Genomic DNA, 19,777 nt, shown 5'->3' with positions numbered 1-19,777 from the left:
TTTGGGGGTTAGTTGAATAGCTTTTAGTGTTTAATTTTAGCTTATTGAGTTGCTTAATTTTGGTAGTGAAAAGATTTTTGAAAAACTTTTTACCTGTTTATTTGTGGCAAATGAGATGGGGTAGTGAAATGAGAGAAAATTGGAAACTGTTAGCATGTGAGTTAGATAACTGAAGGTGCTTGTGCATTTGGGACAATCAGAGGGATGAATGAGTAGTAACTTAGGGCACCTTCGTCATTCATAATGGTGAATCTCTCGTGTGGAACAGGCTGATCGGTGAATGTGTAGATTCATTTTAGGTTCTTGTGTTTCTTCCATAGAGTTTTGCTTGGTCATCTTGTTCTGAGTGGTCCATTGGCCTCCGTGTCCCTTTTGTGGTGGACATCTGCTCAATGACTTTTGAGCAGTTAGACCTCCTACTACGGCAAGTGAGTGAGGGGATGGATGGCACTGCTGACTGGCCCCCACCCCAAGAGAAAGAGTGTATGGCTGTGGCAACACTGAATCTTCTGCGACTTCAGGTATTTTCCTTTCCCTCATTTTGTAAGTGTCTTATGCGTTTGTAATGATGTTTATGCATATTAAAGGGTATGGGGTTTAGCCTGTTGAATAAACTGCTAATGAAAATTTTAAAGTGTTTTAAAGTCAGATTATGATGGAGTGTAATGTGTATGAGGCTTAAAAAATTCAGTCTAGTTATTTTGTGCTTACCCTGGAAGTCAGTATCTGCATGCAGGTAAGAGCATATATGGACTGCGTTATTACTGCTAAATTCAGCTTGTTGGCATTCATCAGGGAGTCGGTCTTGAATTTCCTGTTGCTGTGTGTGGAGAGGTGACTGGGTGAGACGGTAGGTGACTGGGTGAGACGGTAGGTGACTGGGAGATCAGCTGGAGGTGGTCGCCAGCCTCTCCTCTGGACTGAGAGGGGAGCCCCATTCAGGAAGCTCTGTGTCCTCCACGGGTACCTCCGCTTCCTCAGGGGGAAGGTTAAGTTTAAATGTCAGAAGAAGAAAAGCTACAAAAATTTTTTTTCCAAGTAGAACTGTAGCTAAAATCTTTGATCGTCGTGTTTTTCTTTGTCATAAAACCCTGTGACTTAATGTTAAGAGAACAGTTTTTCTCACCAAAGTAATTTTCCCCCTTTATAATGTGAGGGTTGCTGTGTGACCCATCATGTACCCCTTCTGTTCCCGCCACTTTTTTGTCTTGGCTCCCAGAAAGCACAGAACTGAATGTAATGTTTAGTTGCAAAATGGAATTAGCAGAAATTTGGAGAGTATCTCCCTTCGCCAGAAGTCTTCTGTAGGAACTCATTTAGCAGGGCATCTGTGGTGTAGTATCCTAGTCATGGATCCGCCCAGTTTTTTGTTGCTTCCCATGGTCTCCTAGTGACATTGCTGCTCTGGTCGGTGCTGTGGAGAAAGACCCTGTACATGTTCTAGGCTCTATTTCATTTGGTCCATATTTGCCTCATGCCATCTGTTTTTCCACTGCTTTGTTCTGTCTGTCGAGGTCTTTGTTTTAGTTGTGTCTTTTAAAAAATTGACTCATAAAGCTCAGTTCTTAAAAAGAATACAACTTGAGAGTCTTTATTCACTATGTGGATTTAATCTTTTACAATTATTGTGATTACTAATGTATTTGAATTCAGTCTTGGCGTAAGTTTGTTCATCATTTTATTATCTTTTGAACAAATTTCTAAAAAAGTTTTTTCCTTTCAAATCCCTTTAATTGTTCCTAAGTTTTGAAATTTTGATTTCTGGACATTAATCATGTTACAAAAAAATTAAATATTTGTTAATTCCACAGTGTTAAGTTAATCAGTACTTCTCTTCCTGAAAAATATAGGGGTTATAGGGTGCATTAAACCTAAACTCCCCTTTCTATCTTCAGTATTTGAATTGTTCAATAGTCTGTTGTTACATTGACTCCAAGGCACACTGTTTTTTTGTGTGTGCTGCTAAAAAGAAAAGCGCTCCAAATTGCAATGTGTAAGATACATTCTGATTTTAGAGTTAAGATGTGAAAGAAAATACCTCTTAGGATTGGTGAAATGTAGTAATTATTTTTAAACTTTCCTTCAATTATTATCATAATCATTTTTTAAGAGGACATACTCAGGCATATAGTCCTTTTTTTTTTTTTTTTTAAAACCAATTTGTTTTGTCATTGTTACTTACATCACCTCCCTCCTGGGTACCTCCTTCAGTAAATTTCTTCCTTAAGGTCTGTGAGTTACAACCTCTGAAAACTTGGGTCCCTTTAACACCTCTTAAGATAATTTAATGGGGCTTAGCTCTTTAGGTTATATGTAATTTTATAAGCACTTTGAAGAAAGCACTTTGAAGATGTTCTGCCGTCTTTTGACCTTTATTTTTGCCAATAAGAAATCTTCTTTTTTTTTTTTGCGGTACGCGGGCCTCTCACTGTTGTGGACTCTCCCGCTGCGGAGCACAGGCTGTGGACGCGCAGGCCCAGCGGCCATGGCTCACGGGCCCAGCCGCTCTGCGGCATGTGGGATCCTCCCGGACTGGGGCACGAACCCGTGTCCCCTGCATCGGCAGGTGGACTCTCAACCACTGTGCCACCAGGAAAGCCTGAGAAATCTTATATTAGTGCAATTGTTGTTTCTTTGTAGCTAATTTGTCTTTCTCTTTGGTAGCCTTTTAGGTTTTTGTCTTTGTTTTATATTTTAATACATTATATCTAGGTCAGGATTTATTCTTGTATATATAATTTGAGATTATGATTCTTGTTCAATCTGAGATTACTACCTTTGTTAAGTTTTGAAAAGTCTTCACTATTTACCATTGGAATTGCTCTCTTCTTTTTTTCTACCTTTCCCCTTGGAAAAGTCCTACTAAATGCATGTTGAACTTTCTCATTTTATTTTCCCAAGTATCACAACTTCTTTGATATTTTAAAATCTGTTTATCCTTTTTAATGCTCACTTTTTAATCTTTCTGTTCTGCTTTCTGGGTGGTTTACTCAGCACTCTTCTTTCAATTCACGAATCATTTAGCTGAATGTTCCATATTGTTGAATTGTCTGTTTATTTAAAAAATTTATGTGAGCACTGCTTTACACATATTGATTGAATCATCAAATCCCCTTACCAGCCATCTGGGAGGTGGGACCCTCCATCTGTATTGAACAGCTGGGGAGGCACGAAGTTCAGGAATGTTGCCCAGGTTGGGTACCCAGTGCACAAAGGTTTAGGGCTGGAACCTGGGGCCCAGGCTCTTCACTCCTCTGCCTTGAGGTGTTTATTCCTGTAGCTGTTTTTTTCATTTTCAGAATTTATATTTTTGGTGTTTTCCAGGGCTTTCATTTGCTCATTATATTCTCATCTTCTGGCTTCTGTTCCTTCCTTGATCTCTAAGAACATTTACTTATTTTATGGATTCATTCCAGTTTTTTAAATTGCTAAAATCTGTTGGGACATGCGTTTTGCCTCTTACCCTGTCTGTGACACTTCTTTGTGGTGACCTAGTATGGCTTGTCCTTTTTGACTATGAGGCCACCCTTAGGGGAGGGTTTGTGGAGTGTCCCTTTGCCCTTGGCTGTGGAGATGTCCTCAGAGGGCAGTTTTGTACTTGTGTCTGTGAGGTTCCATTGAGTTCCTTGGGCTCTTGATGAGTTTTGGTGTTCAGTTCTTGACGTGTGATATCCATACCTAGATGATTGGTATAAATTTGATTTCACATCTGCTCACAGGGCAGGCCAGGTCTCTGATTCACTGTGGGGTCTCTTTGTGCCCAAAGCCTTGTGTGGGTAGTATGTTGCCCTCAGGCCCTGGCTGGCTGACAGGAAGCTCAGGTTCAGCGGGCTGTCCTGAGCATTTTGTGTCTCAGAAGGCTTTGATCTGCTCTCTGGGCCCAGAACCCCTTGGCTGCTGCTGTGTGTGTCTCAAGAGCTAAACCAGAACTTTCCCTTGTATACTTTTCCTTGTATACCCTCAGCTTGGCTGTCTACTCTTTTAATAGTTTTTAGTTATATTTACTATTTCTGTGTTTGGTTTGGGTGCTTGGGGGTGGGGTAGAGGTTGCTGTTTCCACAGGGTTCAGCCTCTTTGTTGATCTTTTCCACATACATACTCAGAGTTGGGTTTAAAAAATTCCTTTTATAGAATACCTTACCATGGATTCTCAACTACTATAGGTGAAAAATTTTTAGTATGGTTAAAAAAAATACCTATACTGGAAGTTTTACCTTTATTATTTGAGTAAAACTCAATTTGAGGTATTATTCCATCTTTAATAAGATTTGGAAAGCATTTGTTTTTAGGGCTTCTAAGTGAAAATTGTTTTTCTCCTTTCAGTTGCATGCTGCCATCAGTCACCAGGTTGACCCAGAATTCCTTGGTTTAGGTCTGGGCAGCGTCCTCCTCAACAGCCTGAAGCAGACGGTGGTGGCCCTGGCCAGCAGTGCGGGCGTGTTGAGTACTGTGCAGGCGGCCGCCCAGGCTGTGTTGCAGAGCGGGTGGTCAGTGCTGCTGCCAACTGCTGAGGAGCGGGCCCGGGCACTCTCTGCTCTCCTGCCCTGTGCAGGTGGGCTGGGGCTAGGAGCAGGGGTCGGGTGGGGTTGGCCCAGGAGGGGGTGGCAGAGGGGATGGTGCTTGCCTCACATTGGGAAAAACACTTTACCTTTTCCAGTTTCAGGCAATGAAGTTAACGTAAGTCCAGGTCGTCGATTCATGATTGATCTTCTTGTGGGCAGCTTGATGGCTGATGGAGGCTTAGAATCAGCCTTAAATGCAGCCATTACTGCAGAAATCCAGGTATGGTCCTAGGAGTGTGTGTGTGTGTGTGTGTGTGTGTGTGTGTGTGTGTGTGCGCGCGCGTGCACACTGATGGAGGTGATTTTACTCCCCAGTGAGCTGAGACTGACACTTTGCCAGAATTATTTAAAAAAAACCTTGAAACACAAAGCTTTTAGTAACAGCCAAATATTTCTGTAATTAAATTTTTTTACTAGTTTAATAAAATATTGAGTTATTATTAAGTATGATAAAATGTATCCATTTTAAATGTCTATTTAAATGAATTTGACAGGTACCCCAATCATAATATAAATCACTTCCATCACCCTGGAAAGTGCCTTTGTGCCCCTTTGTGTTTGAAGTTAGGACACTTTCTTGCCTCCCCCAGATGATGTTAATTTTGCCAGTTTTGATTGTCCCATAAATGGAATCATACAGTATATACTCATTTGTGTCAGCTTTATGTTGCCTTGATAATGATTTTCAGATTCACCTGTGTTGGATGTAGTGTTATGTTGTTTTTTTGCCTTTTTCTTTTTTCCTAAGGAACTATTTATTTCTTCTCGTATTATTATTATTTTTAATTGGGATATAGTTGTTTTACAATGTTGCGTTAGTTTCTACTGTACAGCAAAGTGGAGTTCCCTGTGATATACAACAGGTTCTCATTAGTTATCTATTTTATGCATATTAGTGTATGTACGTCAACCCCAATCTCCCAATTCATCCCACCACCACCACCCGCCCCCCCGCCTTCCCCCCTTGGTGTCCATACGTTTGTTCTCTACATCTGTGTCTCTATTTCTGCCTTGCAAACCAGTTCATCTGTACTATTTTTCCAGATTCCACATATATGTGTTAATATACGATATTTGTTTTTCTCTTTCTGACTTACTTCACTCTGTATGACAGTCTCTAGGTCCATCCATGTCTCTACAAATGACCCAATTTCGTTCCTTTTTATGGCTGAGTAACATTCCGTTGTGTATATGTACCACATCTTCTTTATCCATTTGTCTGTCGATGGACACTTAGGTTGCTTCCATGACCTGGCTATTGTAAATAGTGCTGCAATGAACATTGGGGTGCATGTGTCTTTCTGAATTATGGTTTCCTCAGGGTATATGCCTAGTAGTGGGATTGCTGGGTCATATGGTAGTTCTATTTTTAGTTTTTTAAGGACCCTCCATACTGTTCTCCATAATGGCTGTATCAATTTACATTCCCACCAACAGTGCAAGAGGGTACCCTTTTCTCCACACCCTCTCCAGCATTTATTGTTTGTGGATTTTCTGATGAGGCCCATTCTAACTGGTGTGAGGTGATACCTCATTGCAGTTTTGATTTGCATTTCTCTAATAATTAGTGATGTGGAGCAGCTTTTCATGTGCTTCTTGGCCATCTGTATGTCTTCTTTGGAGAAATGTCTATTTAGGTCTTCTGCCCATTTTTGGATTGGGTTGTTTGTTTTTTTGTTATTGAGCTGCATGAGCTGTTTGTATATTTTGGAGATTAATCCTTTGTCAGTTGATTTGTTTGCAAATATTTTCTCCCATTCTGAGGGTTGTCTTTTGGTCTTGTTTATGGTTTCCTTTGCTGTGCAAAAGCTTTTAAGTTTCATTAGGTCCCATTTGTTTACTTTTTTTTTTTTTTTTTGTGGTACGCGGGCCTCTCACCGCTGTGGCCTCTCCCATTGCGGAGCACAGGCTCCAGACACACAGGCCCAGCGGCCATGGCTCACGGGGCCAGCCGCTCTGTGGCCTGTGGGATCCTCCCGGACCGGGGCACGAACCTGCGCCCCCTGCAGTGGCAGGCAGACTGTCAACCACTGCGCCATCAGGGAAGCCCCCATTTGTTTACTTTTGTTTTAATTCCGTTACTCTAGGAGGTGGGTCAAAAATGATCTTGCTGTGTTTATGTCAAAGAGTGTTCTTCCTATGTTTTCCTCTAAGAGTTTTATAGTGTCTGGTCTCACATTTAGGTCTTTAATCCATTTTGAGTTTATTTTTGTGTATGGTGGTAGGGAGTGTTCTAATTTCATTCTTTTACATGTAGCTGTCCAGTTTTCCCAGCACCACTTATTGAAGAGACTGTCTTTTCTCCATTTTATATTCTTGCCTCCTTTGTCGTAGCTTAGTTGACCATAGGTGCGTGGGTTTATCTCAGGGCTTTCTCTCCTGTTCCATTGATCTATATTTCTGTTTTTGTGCCAGTACCATATGGTCTTGATTACTGTAGCTTTATAATACAGTCTTAAAGTCAGGGAGTCTGATTCCTCCAGCTCCATTTTTTTTTTTTTCTCAAGATTGCTTTGGCTACTCGGGGTCTTTTGTGTCTCAATACAAATTTTAAGATACTTTGTTCTAGTTCTGTAAAAAACGCCACTGGTAATTTGATAGGGATTGATTGAATCTGTAGATCGCTTTGGGTAGTATAGTCATGTTCACAATATTGATTCTTCGAATCCAAGAACATGGTGTATCTCACCATCTGTGTCATCTTTGATTTTTTTCATCAGTGTCTCACAGTTTTCTGAGTACAGGTCTTTTACCTCCTTAGGTAAGTTTATTCCTAGGTATTTTATTGTTTTTGTTGCTCTGGTGAATGGGATTGTTTCCTTAATTTGTCTTTCTGATCTTTCGTTGTTAAGTGTATAGGAATGCAAGAGAATGCAAGACTTCCAAAACTATGTTGAATAATAATGGTGAGAGTGGATATCCTTGTCTTATTCCTGATCTTAGAGGAAATGCTTTCAGTTTTTCACCGTTGAAAATGATGTTTGCTGTGGGTTTGTCGTATATGGACTTACACATATTATGTTGAAGTAGGTTCCCTCTATGCCCAGTTTCTGGAGGGTTTTTAGCATAAATGGGTGTTGAATTTTGTCAAAAGCTTTTTCTGCATCTTTTGAGATGATCGTATGGTTTTTATTCTTCAATTTGTTAATATGGTTTATCACATTGATTGATTTGTGTATATTGAAGAATGCTTGCATCCCTTGGATAAATCCCACTTGATGATGGTGTATGATCCTTTTTTTTTTTTTTTTTTTTTTTGCGGTATGCGGGCCTCTCACTGTTGTGGTCTCTCCCGTTGCGGAGCACAGGCTCAGCGGCCATGGCACCCGGGCCTGGCCACTCCATGGCATGTGGGATCTTCCCGGACCGGGGCACGAACCTGTGTCCCCTGCATTGGCAGATGGACTCTCAACCACTGCGCCACCAGGGAAGCCCTGTATTATCCTTTTAATGTCTTGTTGGATTCTGTTTGCTAGTATTTTGTTGCAGATTTTCACATTCATATTCACCAGTGATAGTGGTCTGTAATTTTCTTTTTTTGTCGTATCTTTGTCTGGTTTTGGTATCAGGGTGATGGTGGCCTTGTAGAATGCGTTTGGGAGTGTTCCTTCGTCTGCAATTTTTGGGAAGAGTTTGATGAGAAGGATGGGTGTTAGCTCTTCTCTAAATGTTTGATAGAATTCATCTGTGAAGCCATCTGGTCCTGGACTTCCGTTTGTTGGAAGATTTTTAATCACAGTTTCAATTTCATTACTTGTGATTGGTCTGTTCATATTTTCTATTTCTTCCTGGTTCAGTCTTGGAATGTTATACTTTTCTAAGAATTTGTCCGTTTCTTCGAGGTTGTTCATTTTACTGGCATATAGTTGCTTGTCGTAGTCTCTTATGATGCTTTGTATTGCTGTGGTGGCTGTTGTAACTTCTCCTTTTTCATTTCTCATTTTATTGATTTGAGTCCTCTCTCTCTTTTTCTTGGTGAGTCTGGCTAAAGGTTTATCAATTTTTTTTATTTTCTCAAAGAACCACCTTTTAGTTTTATTGGTCTTTGCTGTTGTTTTCTTTGTTTCTATTTATTTCTGCCCTGATCTTCATGATTTCTTTTCTTCTGCTAACTTTGGGTTTTGTTCTTCTTTCTCTAGTTCCTTTAGGTGTAAGGTTAGATTGTTTATTTGAGATTTTTCTTGTTTCTTGAGGTAGGATTGTATTGCTATAAACTTCCCTCTTAGAAATGCTTTTGCTGCATTCCATAGCCTTTGGACCGTCGTGTTTTCATTGTCATTTGTCTCTAGGTATTTTTTTATTTTCTCTTTGACTTCTTCAGTGATCTCTTGGTTATTTAGTAGCATATTGTTTAGCCTCCCTGTGTTTGTGTTTTTTACGTTTTTTCCCCTGTAATTTATTTCTAATCTCATAGTGTTGTGGTTGGAAAAGATGCTTAATATGATTTCAATTTTCTTAAATTTACTGAGGCTTGATTTGTGACCCAAGATGTGATCTGTCCTGGAGAATGTTCCATGTGCACTTGAGAAGAAAGTGTAATCTGCTGTTTTCGGATGGAATGTCCCATAAATATCAATTAAATCTATCTGGTCTATTGTGTCATTTAAAGCTTGTGTTTCCTTATTAATTTTCTGTCCGGATGATCTGCCCATTGGTGTAAGTGAGATGTTAGAGTCCCCCACTATTATTGTGTTACTGTCGATTTCCTCTTACAGCTGTTAGTATTTGCCTTATGTATTGAGGGGCTCCTATGTTGGGTGCATATATATTTATAATTGTTACATTTTCTTCTTAGATTGATCCCTTGATCATTATGTAGTATCCTTCCTTGTCTCTTGTAACATTCTTTATTTTAAAGTCTATTTTATCTGATATGAGTATTGCTACTCCAGCTTTCTTTTGGTTTCCATTTGCATGGAATATCTTTTTCCATCCCCTCACTTTCAGTCTGTATGTGTCCCTAGGTCTGAAGTGGGTGTCTTGTAGACAGCATATATATGGGTCTTGTTTTCATATCCATGCAGCCGGTCTGTGTCTTTTGGTTGGAGCACTTAATCCATTCACATTTAAGGCAGTTATAGATATGTATGTTTGTATTACCATTTTCTTAATTGTTTTGGGTTTGTTTTTGTAGGTCCTTTTCTTCTCTTGTGTTTCCCACTTAGAGAAGTTCTTTAGAATTTGTTTTAGAGCTCGTTTGGTGGTGCTGAATTCTCTTAGCTTTTGCTTGTCTGTAAAGCTTTTGATTTCTCTGTTGAATCTGAATGAGATCCTTGCCGGGTAGAGCAATCTTGGTTGTAGGTTGTTCCCTTTCATCACTTTAAGTATATCTTCCACTCCCTCTGGCTTGCAGAGTTTCTGCTTAGAAACCAGCTGTTAACCTTATGGGAGTTCCCTTGTATATTATTTGTTGTTTTTCCGTTGTTGCTTTTAATAATTTTTCTTTGTCTTTTTAAAAAAATTAATTTATTTTTGGCTGCGTTGGGTCTTCATTGCTGTGCACAGGCTTTCTCTGGTTGTGGCAAGGGGGGTTACTCTTTATTGCGGTGCACAGGCTTCTCATTGTGGTGGCTTCTCTTGTTGTGGATCATGGGCTCTAGGTGTTCAGGCTTCAAGAGTTGTGGCTTGTGGGCTCGGTAGTTGTGGCTTGCCAGCTCCAGAGCACAGGCTCAGTAGTTGTGGCGCATGGGCTTAGTTGCTCCGCAGCATGTGGGATCTTCCCAGCCCAGGGATCAAACCCGTGTCCCCTGAATATGCAGGCGGATTCTTAACCACTGCACCACCAGGGAAGTCCCCTCTTTGTCTTTAATTTTTGTGAATTTGATTATGTGTCTTGGCATGTTTCTCCTTGGATTTTTCCTGCCTGGGACTCTCTGCGCTTCCTGGACTTGGGTGGCTGTTTCCTTTCCCATGTTTGGGAAGTTTTCGACTGTAATCTCTTCAGATATTTTTTCCAGCCCTTTCTCTTTCTCTTCTCCTTCTGGGACCCCTGTAATGCGAATGTTGGTGCGTTTAATGTTGTCCCAGAGATCTCTTAGGTTGTCTTCATTCCTTTTCATTCTTTTTTCTTTATTTTGTTCCATGACAGTGATTTCCACCATTCTGTCTTCCAGGTCACTTATCCATTCTTCTGCCTCAGTTATTCTGCTATTGAGTGCTTTTAGTGTATTTTTCATGTCAGTTATTGTATTGTTCATCTCTGTTTGTTGTTTAATTCTTCTAGGTCTTTGTTAAACATTTCTTTCATCTTCTCTCTAGTTGCCTCCATTCTTTTTCCGAGGTCCAGGATCATCTTCACTCTCATTATTCTGAATTTTTTTTCTGGAAGATTGCCTAGCTCCACTTCATTTAGTTGGTTTTCTGGGGTTTTATCTTGTTACTTCATCTGGGACATAGTCCTCTGCCTTTTCATTTCATCTATCTTTCTGTGATTGTGGTTTTTGTTCTGCAGGCTGCAGGATTGTAGTTCTCCTTGCTCCTGCTGCCTGCTGTTTGGTCGATGAGGCTATCTAAGAGGCTTCTGTAGTGTCACTTTGTTTTTGCTGTTGAGGAGTGCCCCATTGTGTGATTATGGCACTGTTGGTATATCCCTTCTCCTGTTGATAGACATTCGATGATTTTTGAGTCTCTACAGCTGCTCTTATCATGCTGTGTAAAAGTCCTTCAGTGAACACGTGTTTTTCCTTTTGGGTAAATAGTTTGAATTAGAATTTGCAGGGTTCTAGGGTGGGTGTGTGTTTACAGTTTCCCAAGGTGGTTGTGCCATTTACATCTGAACCAGCGTGTATGAGAGTTCTAGCCCTTTCTTGACCTTATCAACATGAGGCGTGTCAGTCTTTTTAAAAGCTTTCGCTATTCTGCGGGTAGGGTGGGGTGTTAATTTGTATGTGCTTATTGGCCATTCATAGCTTCTTTTGTTGCTTTCATTGTCATAATAGTTTTCAATTTAAAAACTTACACTGATAAAATTGGATGAAGTGAGTGTATTAAAAATGTTTTTGAAAATATACCTACTTTGATTAAATTGAAAAAAATTAGAGGAAATCATAAATGTAATGATTTTAGTTGCAAGTATCATTCTTTGTGTACCTTGTTATTTTCCAGATACTATGCTGTGTAGTTTCCTTTCATTTTTTTTTAACCTTGTGAGCCATGTTGATGTTGACAAAAAATTAATCAGCCGATCTAAGAAATAGAAAATTTTATTCAAGCCAAATTGAGGATTATAACCCAGGAACAGAATCTCAGAAAGCTCTGAGAATTATTGCGTTCCTTACAAGTCAAGGCTCAGTTATGTAAGTTTTTTGAGACAGAGGGCTGTACGTTAAATGATGTGTTATTGACAGTTTACACAATCCAGATCTAAGCATCATCATGGCCTCTTACAAGAGGAAGAAGGAGGGTTTTCTTTGAGGGTGTTGTCTTGTTGATGCTAGGAGAATGTTGCTGTTTATGGTTGAGCAGGTATTTTTGCTGATAGGGAAGGCTGATCGATGCATAATGCAGGTAAACAATGTACCGTAGGGGGCAGAGAGGAGGCCAAAGGACAGAGAAAGTTTTCCTATGTGTAAATTTTTCTTTTCTTGCCAGGAAATGTGAATTGTTTTTCACATTGAGTGGAAAAAGTTGTCTTAAAATTCCATTTTATAAGCGTGGACATAGATACCACAGAAGTTTAGTGATTTGCTAAGGTGTCATGACTAGTGAATGACAGGTTTGCTGACTCCAAACCTCTTCCTTTTCTTCCTGTGCTCTGTGTGGCTCAGTGTAATAGTTCACCTGATGGGAGCAATGACAGCGAACAGGCAGAGGCAGTTCACATGTGGGCCAGACCCAAGCAGTATTTTTATTTTTTATATTTATTTTTATTACTTTGAAACATTTTTTGGCTGCACCGTGCAGCATGCGGGACCTCAGTTCCCCAACCAGGGATCCATCCCGCGCCCCCCTGCGGTGGAAGCGCGGAGTCTTAGCCACTGGACTGCCAGGGAAGTCCCTCCAAGCAGTATTTTTAGAACCTGTTAATTTAGTTAGCATATGTTATTCTTTGCGTCCTGCTGGAGAGTGGTACCTTGAGAGGGGGAGGTGGGCTATAGAGTATGCAGATTGTGATCCCTATGACAATAATTAAGATGTCTGAAAAAATAGCCAAAAGGCCATTTGTTTTAAAACAAAAATGTTTTGAAGCTACAGAAAGGCATAAACAGAAAAACCCTCATCATTTAGGAATAACCATTGTTAATGTTTTTCATGTATGGTCTTCCAGGCTTTCAAAAATGCAAATGTTTACTAACAATACTAATTATGATGCCAGAACTGGTCTCAGTGGTTTGTATCTTTTCCACTCATAAGGTTGCCATGTCTTCTGTGTTGAATATTCTGCGATGCCCATTTGTTCTGTTGCTTTGGGGAAGTCTGTCATATGGAAAGGGAATCACTTTTTTTTTTTTTTAAAACAATTTCCTATTGTTGACCATTTAGGTTTTAGATAGTTTTACTATTATAAATAATTTTTAATTACATTCTTGAAGATTATAAGTCATTGGGTATAAGAATGATTATTAGGAAGAAGTTCTAGAAATGAAATTGGGTCAAAAGCACGCACATTTTCAAGCTGTCTGGTCTGTGTCCTTCTTATTCTGAAGAGTAGGTGGCACAGTTCCAGTCTAGCCCCTTAGACATGGTCCTTGTCCCCACACCCCTCAGAATGGGGAAGACTTTGTGTTTAGACTTGTTCTGGCTTTTGCCATTAGAAAATAAAGCCCAGTAGGAAAGAAGTTGTGTGCTTTTTCACAGTAAATTTGATTACTAGAACAATGCTTAGTGTATAATAGGTCCTCAGGAATATTGGTTGCATTTGACTGGCAAAAGATACCTCCTTTAAAAGTTTTTTAAAATAATAACATTATTGAGATCTAATTCATCTACTGTAAAATTCAGTCTCTTAAAGTGTATGATTTAGTGATTTTTTTTTTGTATATTCACAGAGTTGTGCAACCACCATCACCACTATCTAATTTCAGAACACTTTCACTCCAAAAAGAAACCCTGTGCCCCTTAACAGTCACTCCGCATCCCCCACTCCTCCCAGCCGTTGACAACCGCTAATCTACTTTCTGTTTCTAAAGATGTCCCTGTTCTGGACATTTCATATAAGTGGATTTGTACAGTATGTGGCCTTTTGTGTCTGGTGCTTTACACTTAACATAGTGTTTTCAAAGTTCAGCCAAGTTGTATCATTCATGTCGTACTTAACTTTTTAAAATCGCTAAACAATATTCTGTTGTATGGATACAGCACATTTTGTTTAATTCATCAGCTGATGGACATTTAGGTTGTTCTCTCTTTTAAGTTACTATGAATAATGCCGTTATAAACATCTGTGCATAGGTTTTTGTGTGGACATACGTTTTTATTTCTTATGGGCGTATGCCTTGGAGTGGAGTTGCTGAGTTTTACGGTAACTCTATGTTTAATGTTTCGAGGTATAGCCAGACTGTTTTCTTAAGTGGCTGTACCATTTTACATTCCCAGTAGCAATGTATGACAGTTCCAGTTTCTCTGTATCTTTGCAAATGCTTGCTACTGTTCATCTTTTTTATTATACTGTCCTAGGAGATGTGAATTTCCCTGATGACTAATGAAGTTGAGCATCTTTTCATGTGTTCATTAGCCATTTGTATATCTTCTTTGAAGATGTGTCTGTCCAGATTTTTTGTTTATTTTAAAATTGGGTCATTTATCTTTTAATTGTTGAGTTGTCAGAATTCTTTCTTTATTTGTATGTCTTACATCAGATACAAGATTTGGTAATGTATCCTCCCATTCTGTAGGTTATTGCTTCATGTTTACAAAGCAGGTAGACTCTGCCTAGGTGATCACATTGGGTGTTGTGAGAGCCAGAAGCAGGGGTAAAGGTTTTAGGAACTTCACAGAAGGACGCTGGAGACCATTAGCACTGGCAGCCTGGACACGGGGTTTGTAGGACAAATCGTCTGTTTAGAAACTGAGCAACTGAGTGGCGTGATTTCCAGTGGGTGGGTGTGGGCCACTGTCACCAGGTGTGTGAGTCAGCACACAGCTAGGCTGTGGGATCAGGGCTCAGCCCATGGTGCCTTCATACCTGCTACTGAGATAACTGGTAACCAGTTTCTGTTTCATGAATTACAGGATATTGAAGCCAAAAAAGAAGCACAGAAGGAAAAAGAAATTGATGAACAGGAAGCGAATGCCTCGACATTTCATAGAAGTAGGACTCCACTGGATAAAGATCTTATTAATACGGGAATCTATGAATCTTCTGGAAAACAGTGCTTGCCTCTGGTTCAGCTCATACAACAGCTTCTTAGGTAAATAGCATTAGACATATTTTAATTAGGAGGATTATTGGTTTTCATATTAAGATAGTGAGATCGAGTACTAGGGTCTCAAAAATGTGTTTAGTTGTTGATGAAGTACTTTGAAAATTACCTAGGATAGACTTTAGAGCAGATTCTTAAATGTAGGTGAGAGGAGAGGTTAGAATGTATGAAGTAGAACTGGAGATTCTAAAAGTTTTCACACAAGAGAAAATTGGAGTGTGTGATAAACCTAGGATGAGGTTCTTAGCCTCGTTAGTAAGCAGGTAGATACAAGTGAAAATCATCATGGTAAGATTGTTTTTTTTAAACTGGTTGTGTCCTTGCCTCATTCTATATATCATAGAATTATATCTATTAGTTTCTAAGACAACTTTCAAAAGCTGAAGTAAGCAAAAGAATGGTGAGCGTTATTGTCAAAGCACTGATCAGAAGGAGGTAAGAATCAGTCAGAGTCAGAATATACGCAGAGACTTACCTTGGTAAGGGCTGAGGTAGTCAGTCACTGTTTGCTAAAGAATGTCAGCCTGCGTTGCGGTCCTTCAGAAAGAGCAAAAAAGCCGGGTGGTTTCTGAAAGGCATTTGTTAGACAAGGAAAAATTATTGCTCCTTTATGTAACACAGCTCCGCTCTGTGTAAACCTGGCTCCTGGTTTATTGTTTATACAGAGAGGAAAGAGGGCCTGGTGGGTTGGCTTAGGTACCTAAGTCCAGGGCATTGGTGGGCGGTGTACTGGCGTGGGGTGGCCTGCCCTTCACACCTGGAAACACCAGAATTTTCTGGGCTTTTAAAAGAGGAAGTTTTAGAGCTAGTTCCTGACATATATTTTAGTAAATGCTAATAAAAAACCCCTTGTTTCCTATTTTTTATAATGTGGTGATGATTTTTAAAATCAGTATTCACGCATTCTGATCTTCACTATAACAGTCTGAAATAAAGTGAATTAAGTCAGTGCAGCTGTGGCAGTGACAAGAGCTTGGGAATTGTTCCTAGAAAATTGCAGTTGCGCCTGCTTGTCTAAAGCTGGCCACTGACACCTGCCCAGCATGGTAACTGTGGCAGTAGGAGCAAGAGCACTGTTTATCTTGCAGAGTTAATCGAGGGTCAAGTGAGAAAATGAACACTGAGTGTTTTGGAGTGAAAAGGTAAAGGTCTCTGGAGAAGTTTTAAAGCAAAAGCAGTATCTCAAGATGTGATTTTCCGTGTTCTTGACCGCCCCTTCCTTTGCCGAGGAGGCTGTGTCTGGGCCCGCTGGTGTCACTGGCAGAGAGCCAGTGCTGGGTTCTCTGACCTCAGTCCTGTCTTAGGTTACTGTTCCCATGAGGGGCCAGCTCTCCTGCTTGTTCAGACTACTTGTTCCCTTGGTGTGTAGAGACCTGTCCATCTTAGCCTACCTACCACTGTGCTGTTCAGTCTGGCAATCATTTGCCACATTTGCCTGTGGGTGTCCAGTGTAGCTGAGACACTGAGTTTTTATTTTTTATTAAAATTAAAATTAAAAAACTTAGACATGATTCAGCTATTAGAAAACTTGTAATTATGTTTGGAATAACTTGGCCATATGAATTTACCTTTTCAGCTCTGCATTTTTATGAGACTTAAGTGCAGATCAAGTATTTGCAGTGAAAATTTAGTTATCTGAATTGAGATGTGCTGTATGTACAAAATACACAGTGGCTTTTGAAGACTTTGTGTCTTCAAAAAACTAATATAAATATCTCAATGCCTTTTCTTATTGGTTTTATGTTGAAATGATAATATTTTAAATATATGGGGATAAGTACATTATTAATACTGATTTTACATGTTCTTTTTATCTTTATTTATGTGACTGGTAGACATTTTAAAGTACACATGTGACTCCCTGGCAGTACTTTTCCGTTGGACAGTGCTCTCTAGCCCATCCTTGCACATTGTCTTCTGAACCTTCCTCTTTACTTTTGGTTCCTTTGGCATGCAGGGAGGAGTTGGCTCCACAGCAGATTTATAATGAAAATGTACCTGTTTGGAAAATACAAAACAAAAACTGAAACATGGAGTAAATAGTACCTTAAAAATTTTTGGAAAACAGAAAAAGAAAAATGCATGTACAGCCCTCTCACTAACAGAATGCCTATGCTCCAGGGTCCTTTCATAAGCATAGATGATGTGCCCCTCCCCTTGCAGAGATAAACTTTAACATTTATTTCTTACCTTAAGTGTCTGTGACTAAAGGAGACTCAGTGTATGGAGTCTAAATACCTCTTGGCTGATGCAGTTGTTGAAAAATAGTCTAAAGAGTTACATTTTGGAGATTTTGGAGACATTTCCTATATTTTATTCTTTGGAATACAGGTTGGAGAAACTGCAGCTTCCCAAAAGTAAGCCATGAAACAGATTTCAGAGTAACTCTTATGCTGGCAAAGAACCACAGAAAACCATTTATATTTGGCAATAGAGAGCTGTGAAGATGTTTAAATTAATGAACTCTATCAGAATTACACACTTTGATTATGATTCTGAATTTTGTATTAGGGAAATAAGTTAACATTTGTATTGTATTTTATTACTGTCTTTTGCTCCATCATGTATGGCATAAAACCCAGATTCCAGACCTTTTCTTCTATTGTGATACGGTTATCGGGTCAGGTTATCAGGTCGTGGAGCAGAAAGGTGAGGTGGACCACAGGTGAGGCCCTGAGCATCCACCTGGTTTTGTGTGGCTGGGAGTGCTGAGCACAAGCCAGGGGTCCCTACTGCTCTTTCTTCTCAACTCTGTGGACGTGAGTTGATGTGTGTCTTCTGCTCCTGTCCTCACTCCACTGCTGTAGTGGATGAACGCTGGGGGCTGGTGCGATTGACAGAGGTTCTCCTCAAACCTGCTGTTACATTAGAAATCAAAGAAGTGGAGCAGAATCCTCTTCCGTGGCCTGGTGTTGTGCAGAGGCTCCAGACTCGCCTCCCCAGTGACAGTGCCAGCTGTCAGCCGCTGGCTCTCACCCTCCTGGCTGGGTTGGGGCTGCTGTGGTGGAGCTACACTGACAGAAGTTCCAGGCTCTGCTTCGGCTCTTTTTTTTTTTTTTTTTTGCTGTACGCGGGCCTCTCACTGCTGTGGCCTCTCCCGTTGCGGAGCACAGGCTCTGGACGCGCAGGCTCAGCGGCCATGGCTCATGGGCCCAGCCGCTCCACGGCATGTGGGATCCTCCCGGACTGGGGCACGAACCCGTATCCCCTGCACCGGCAGGCGGACTCTCAACCACTGCGCCACCCGGGAAGCCCATCTGCTTCGGCTCTTTAATTTCACTAACTTCCTTCCTTCTGTCTTCAGTATCACGGATCAGACCTTGTTCACCTGGCGCCAAGACTGTCCCTGGGTGGCAGGGTCTTATCTGGTGTTCCCTGTGCCCTCTAAAATCTGCTTTCTCACTGACTTTAGTTACCTTTCTCGGACACAAACAGGATGTCACTTTCCTTTCAAAACTGGTGGCTCAGCATTGCAGAATCTAGTGCCAGCAGCCTGGCACTCCATCACCTACAGTGTCCACTGTGTCCACTCCCCTTCCTTGTTTTGACCTCTGTGCCCAGGTTCCTTTGCATTCTGCTCATGGAAACAGAACACTTACTACTCTTCTAATTGTACTTTCTTTTCTCCCCATTTACTTACTGATGGTTCATGGCTCAAGTTGGATCCTGCAGTTGGAATTGGATCCTCTGCTCCTTTCCTTGCTGCCGTGTTCTTTGAGCATCTCTTACTCTGACCTGTTTTATTTGTGCCCCCTTTGTCTTCCTTCCTGTAGTTTCTGAGCCCTGGGTATCCCCCCACATGGCCCACCTGGGTGTTTACTTGATTAAGTCTGAAGGCACACTTGTGAGGCAGATGCAGAAATGCTAGTGGGTCTTGCCTTTAAGGATAGTGTCACATTTATATTTGAAATGCAGATTTGGACAAAAAATAATAAGTTACTTTTCCTTCCAAAGGTTTGTACAGGGTTTTTCTATCATTTTGGACTGTTCCATGCAACTCTTAGGAGCACATCTATAAAGCAAAGGGTATCATTCTACCTCTTGTGTCTTCCGTGTGCCTCTGCTCAGTTTTGAATGAGGTGTGCTTATTGCAGATACAGCTGACACACATTTGGGGAAGGAAGCCAGCTGCAGGTCACTTGGGTGTATGATCTTTATTTCTGATTTTAGTTTATGTTGTGATTTTTTTTTTTTACAACTCCTCTCCCCCTTTAAAAACAAGCATAACTTGTTTAATTTTGCAATCCTCTTTCTCCTGCATAGAAACATTGCTTCTCAGACAGTAGCCAGATTGAAAGATGTTGCCCGTCGGATATCATCATGTCTAGACTTTGAGCAACATAGTCATGAGAGATCTGCTTCATTGGATTTGTTGCTGCGTTTTCAGCGCTTACTTATCAGTAAACTTTATCCAGGAGAAAATGTTGGTCAGACTTCAGATATTTCTAGTAAGTTACTTAAAATGTTAAAGTGTCTTGTGTGTATTTTGGCTTTTTTATTTAGGCTTCTTGACATGCCTATTCTGCATGGCCCAGATGTGTAGTTCTTATACTGTTAGATGCACCAATTTTGGGGGATTTCATTTTGCATCCACTTTTTTTGGACAGATATTTCTATATTAGACTCATCAATATTTTTTATTTCATTGTGTTAACATTTAAATTCCTTAGACATGAGAAATAGCATCCTTTATGTTCAGGTCAGTCTTACAGAAGATTTATCAGACTTATTCAACGGGTTAGTTGTGGACTGTTAGAGATTGACATAATGTGGGGACGAAATAGTGACCTAATGTTTGTATGTCACCCTGGTAAGCTAGATGGGTGTAGTAGGAGGAATGCATTATTGTTGAAG

The 19,777-nt window shown here is 40.3% G+C and overlaps 1 protein-coding gene across 12 annotated transcripts in view; it reads left to right on the top strand.

Annotated features, from left to right (window-relative positions):
- Window positions 1-19,777, top strand: part of HERC2 (HECT and RLD domain containing E3 ubiquitin protein ligase 2) — a 230,744-nt gene that overhangs the window by 63,566 nt on the left and 147,401 nt on the right. For 11 of the 12 annotated variants that reach the window (XR_012333188.1, XM_073807856.1, XM_019931797.3 and 8 more), the window contains 5 exons: window positions 321-521; window positions 4,324-4,552; window positions 4,658-4,782; window positions 14,733-14,911; window positions 19,187-19,371. Coding sequence is in view for 11 of the 12 variants with exons in the window: in XM_073807856.1 (XP_073663957.1) it covers window positions 321-521; window positions 4,324-4,552; window positions 4,658-4,782; window positions 14,733-14,911; window positions 19,187-19,371 (919 nt within the window). In the remaining variant the exon portion in view is untranslated. The remainder of the gene's footprint in view (window positions 1-320; window positions 522-4,323; window positions 4,553-4,657; window positions 4,783-14,732; window positions 14,912-19,186; window positions 19,372-19,777) is intronic. The other variant, XM_019931803.3, reaches the window with a different exon arrangement.

Source organism: Tursiops truncatus, chromosome 7, assembly GCF_011762595.2.
Source record: "Tursiops truncatus isolate mTurTru1 chromosome 7, mTurTru1.mat.Y, whole genome shotgun sequence".
In the NCBI taxonomy this organism is placed as follows: Eukaryota; Metazoa; Chordata; class Mammalia; order Artiodactyla; family Delphinidae; genus Tursiops; species Tursiops truncatus.
The sequence above is the reverse complement of the archived record's forward strand: the minus strand, read 5'-3'. Positions and strand labels throughout refer to the sequence as shown.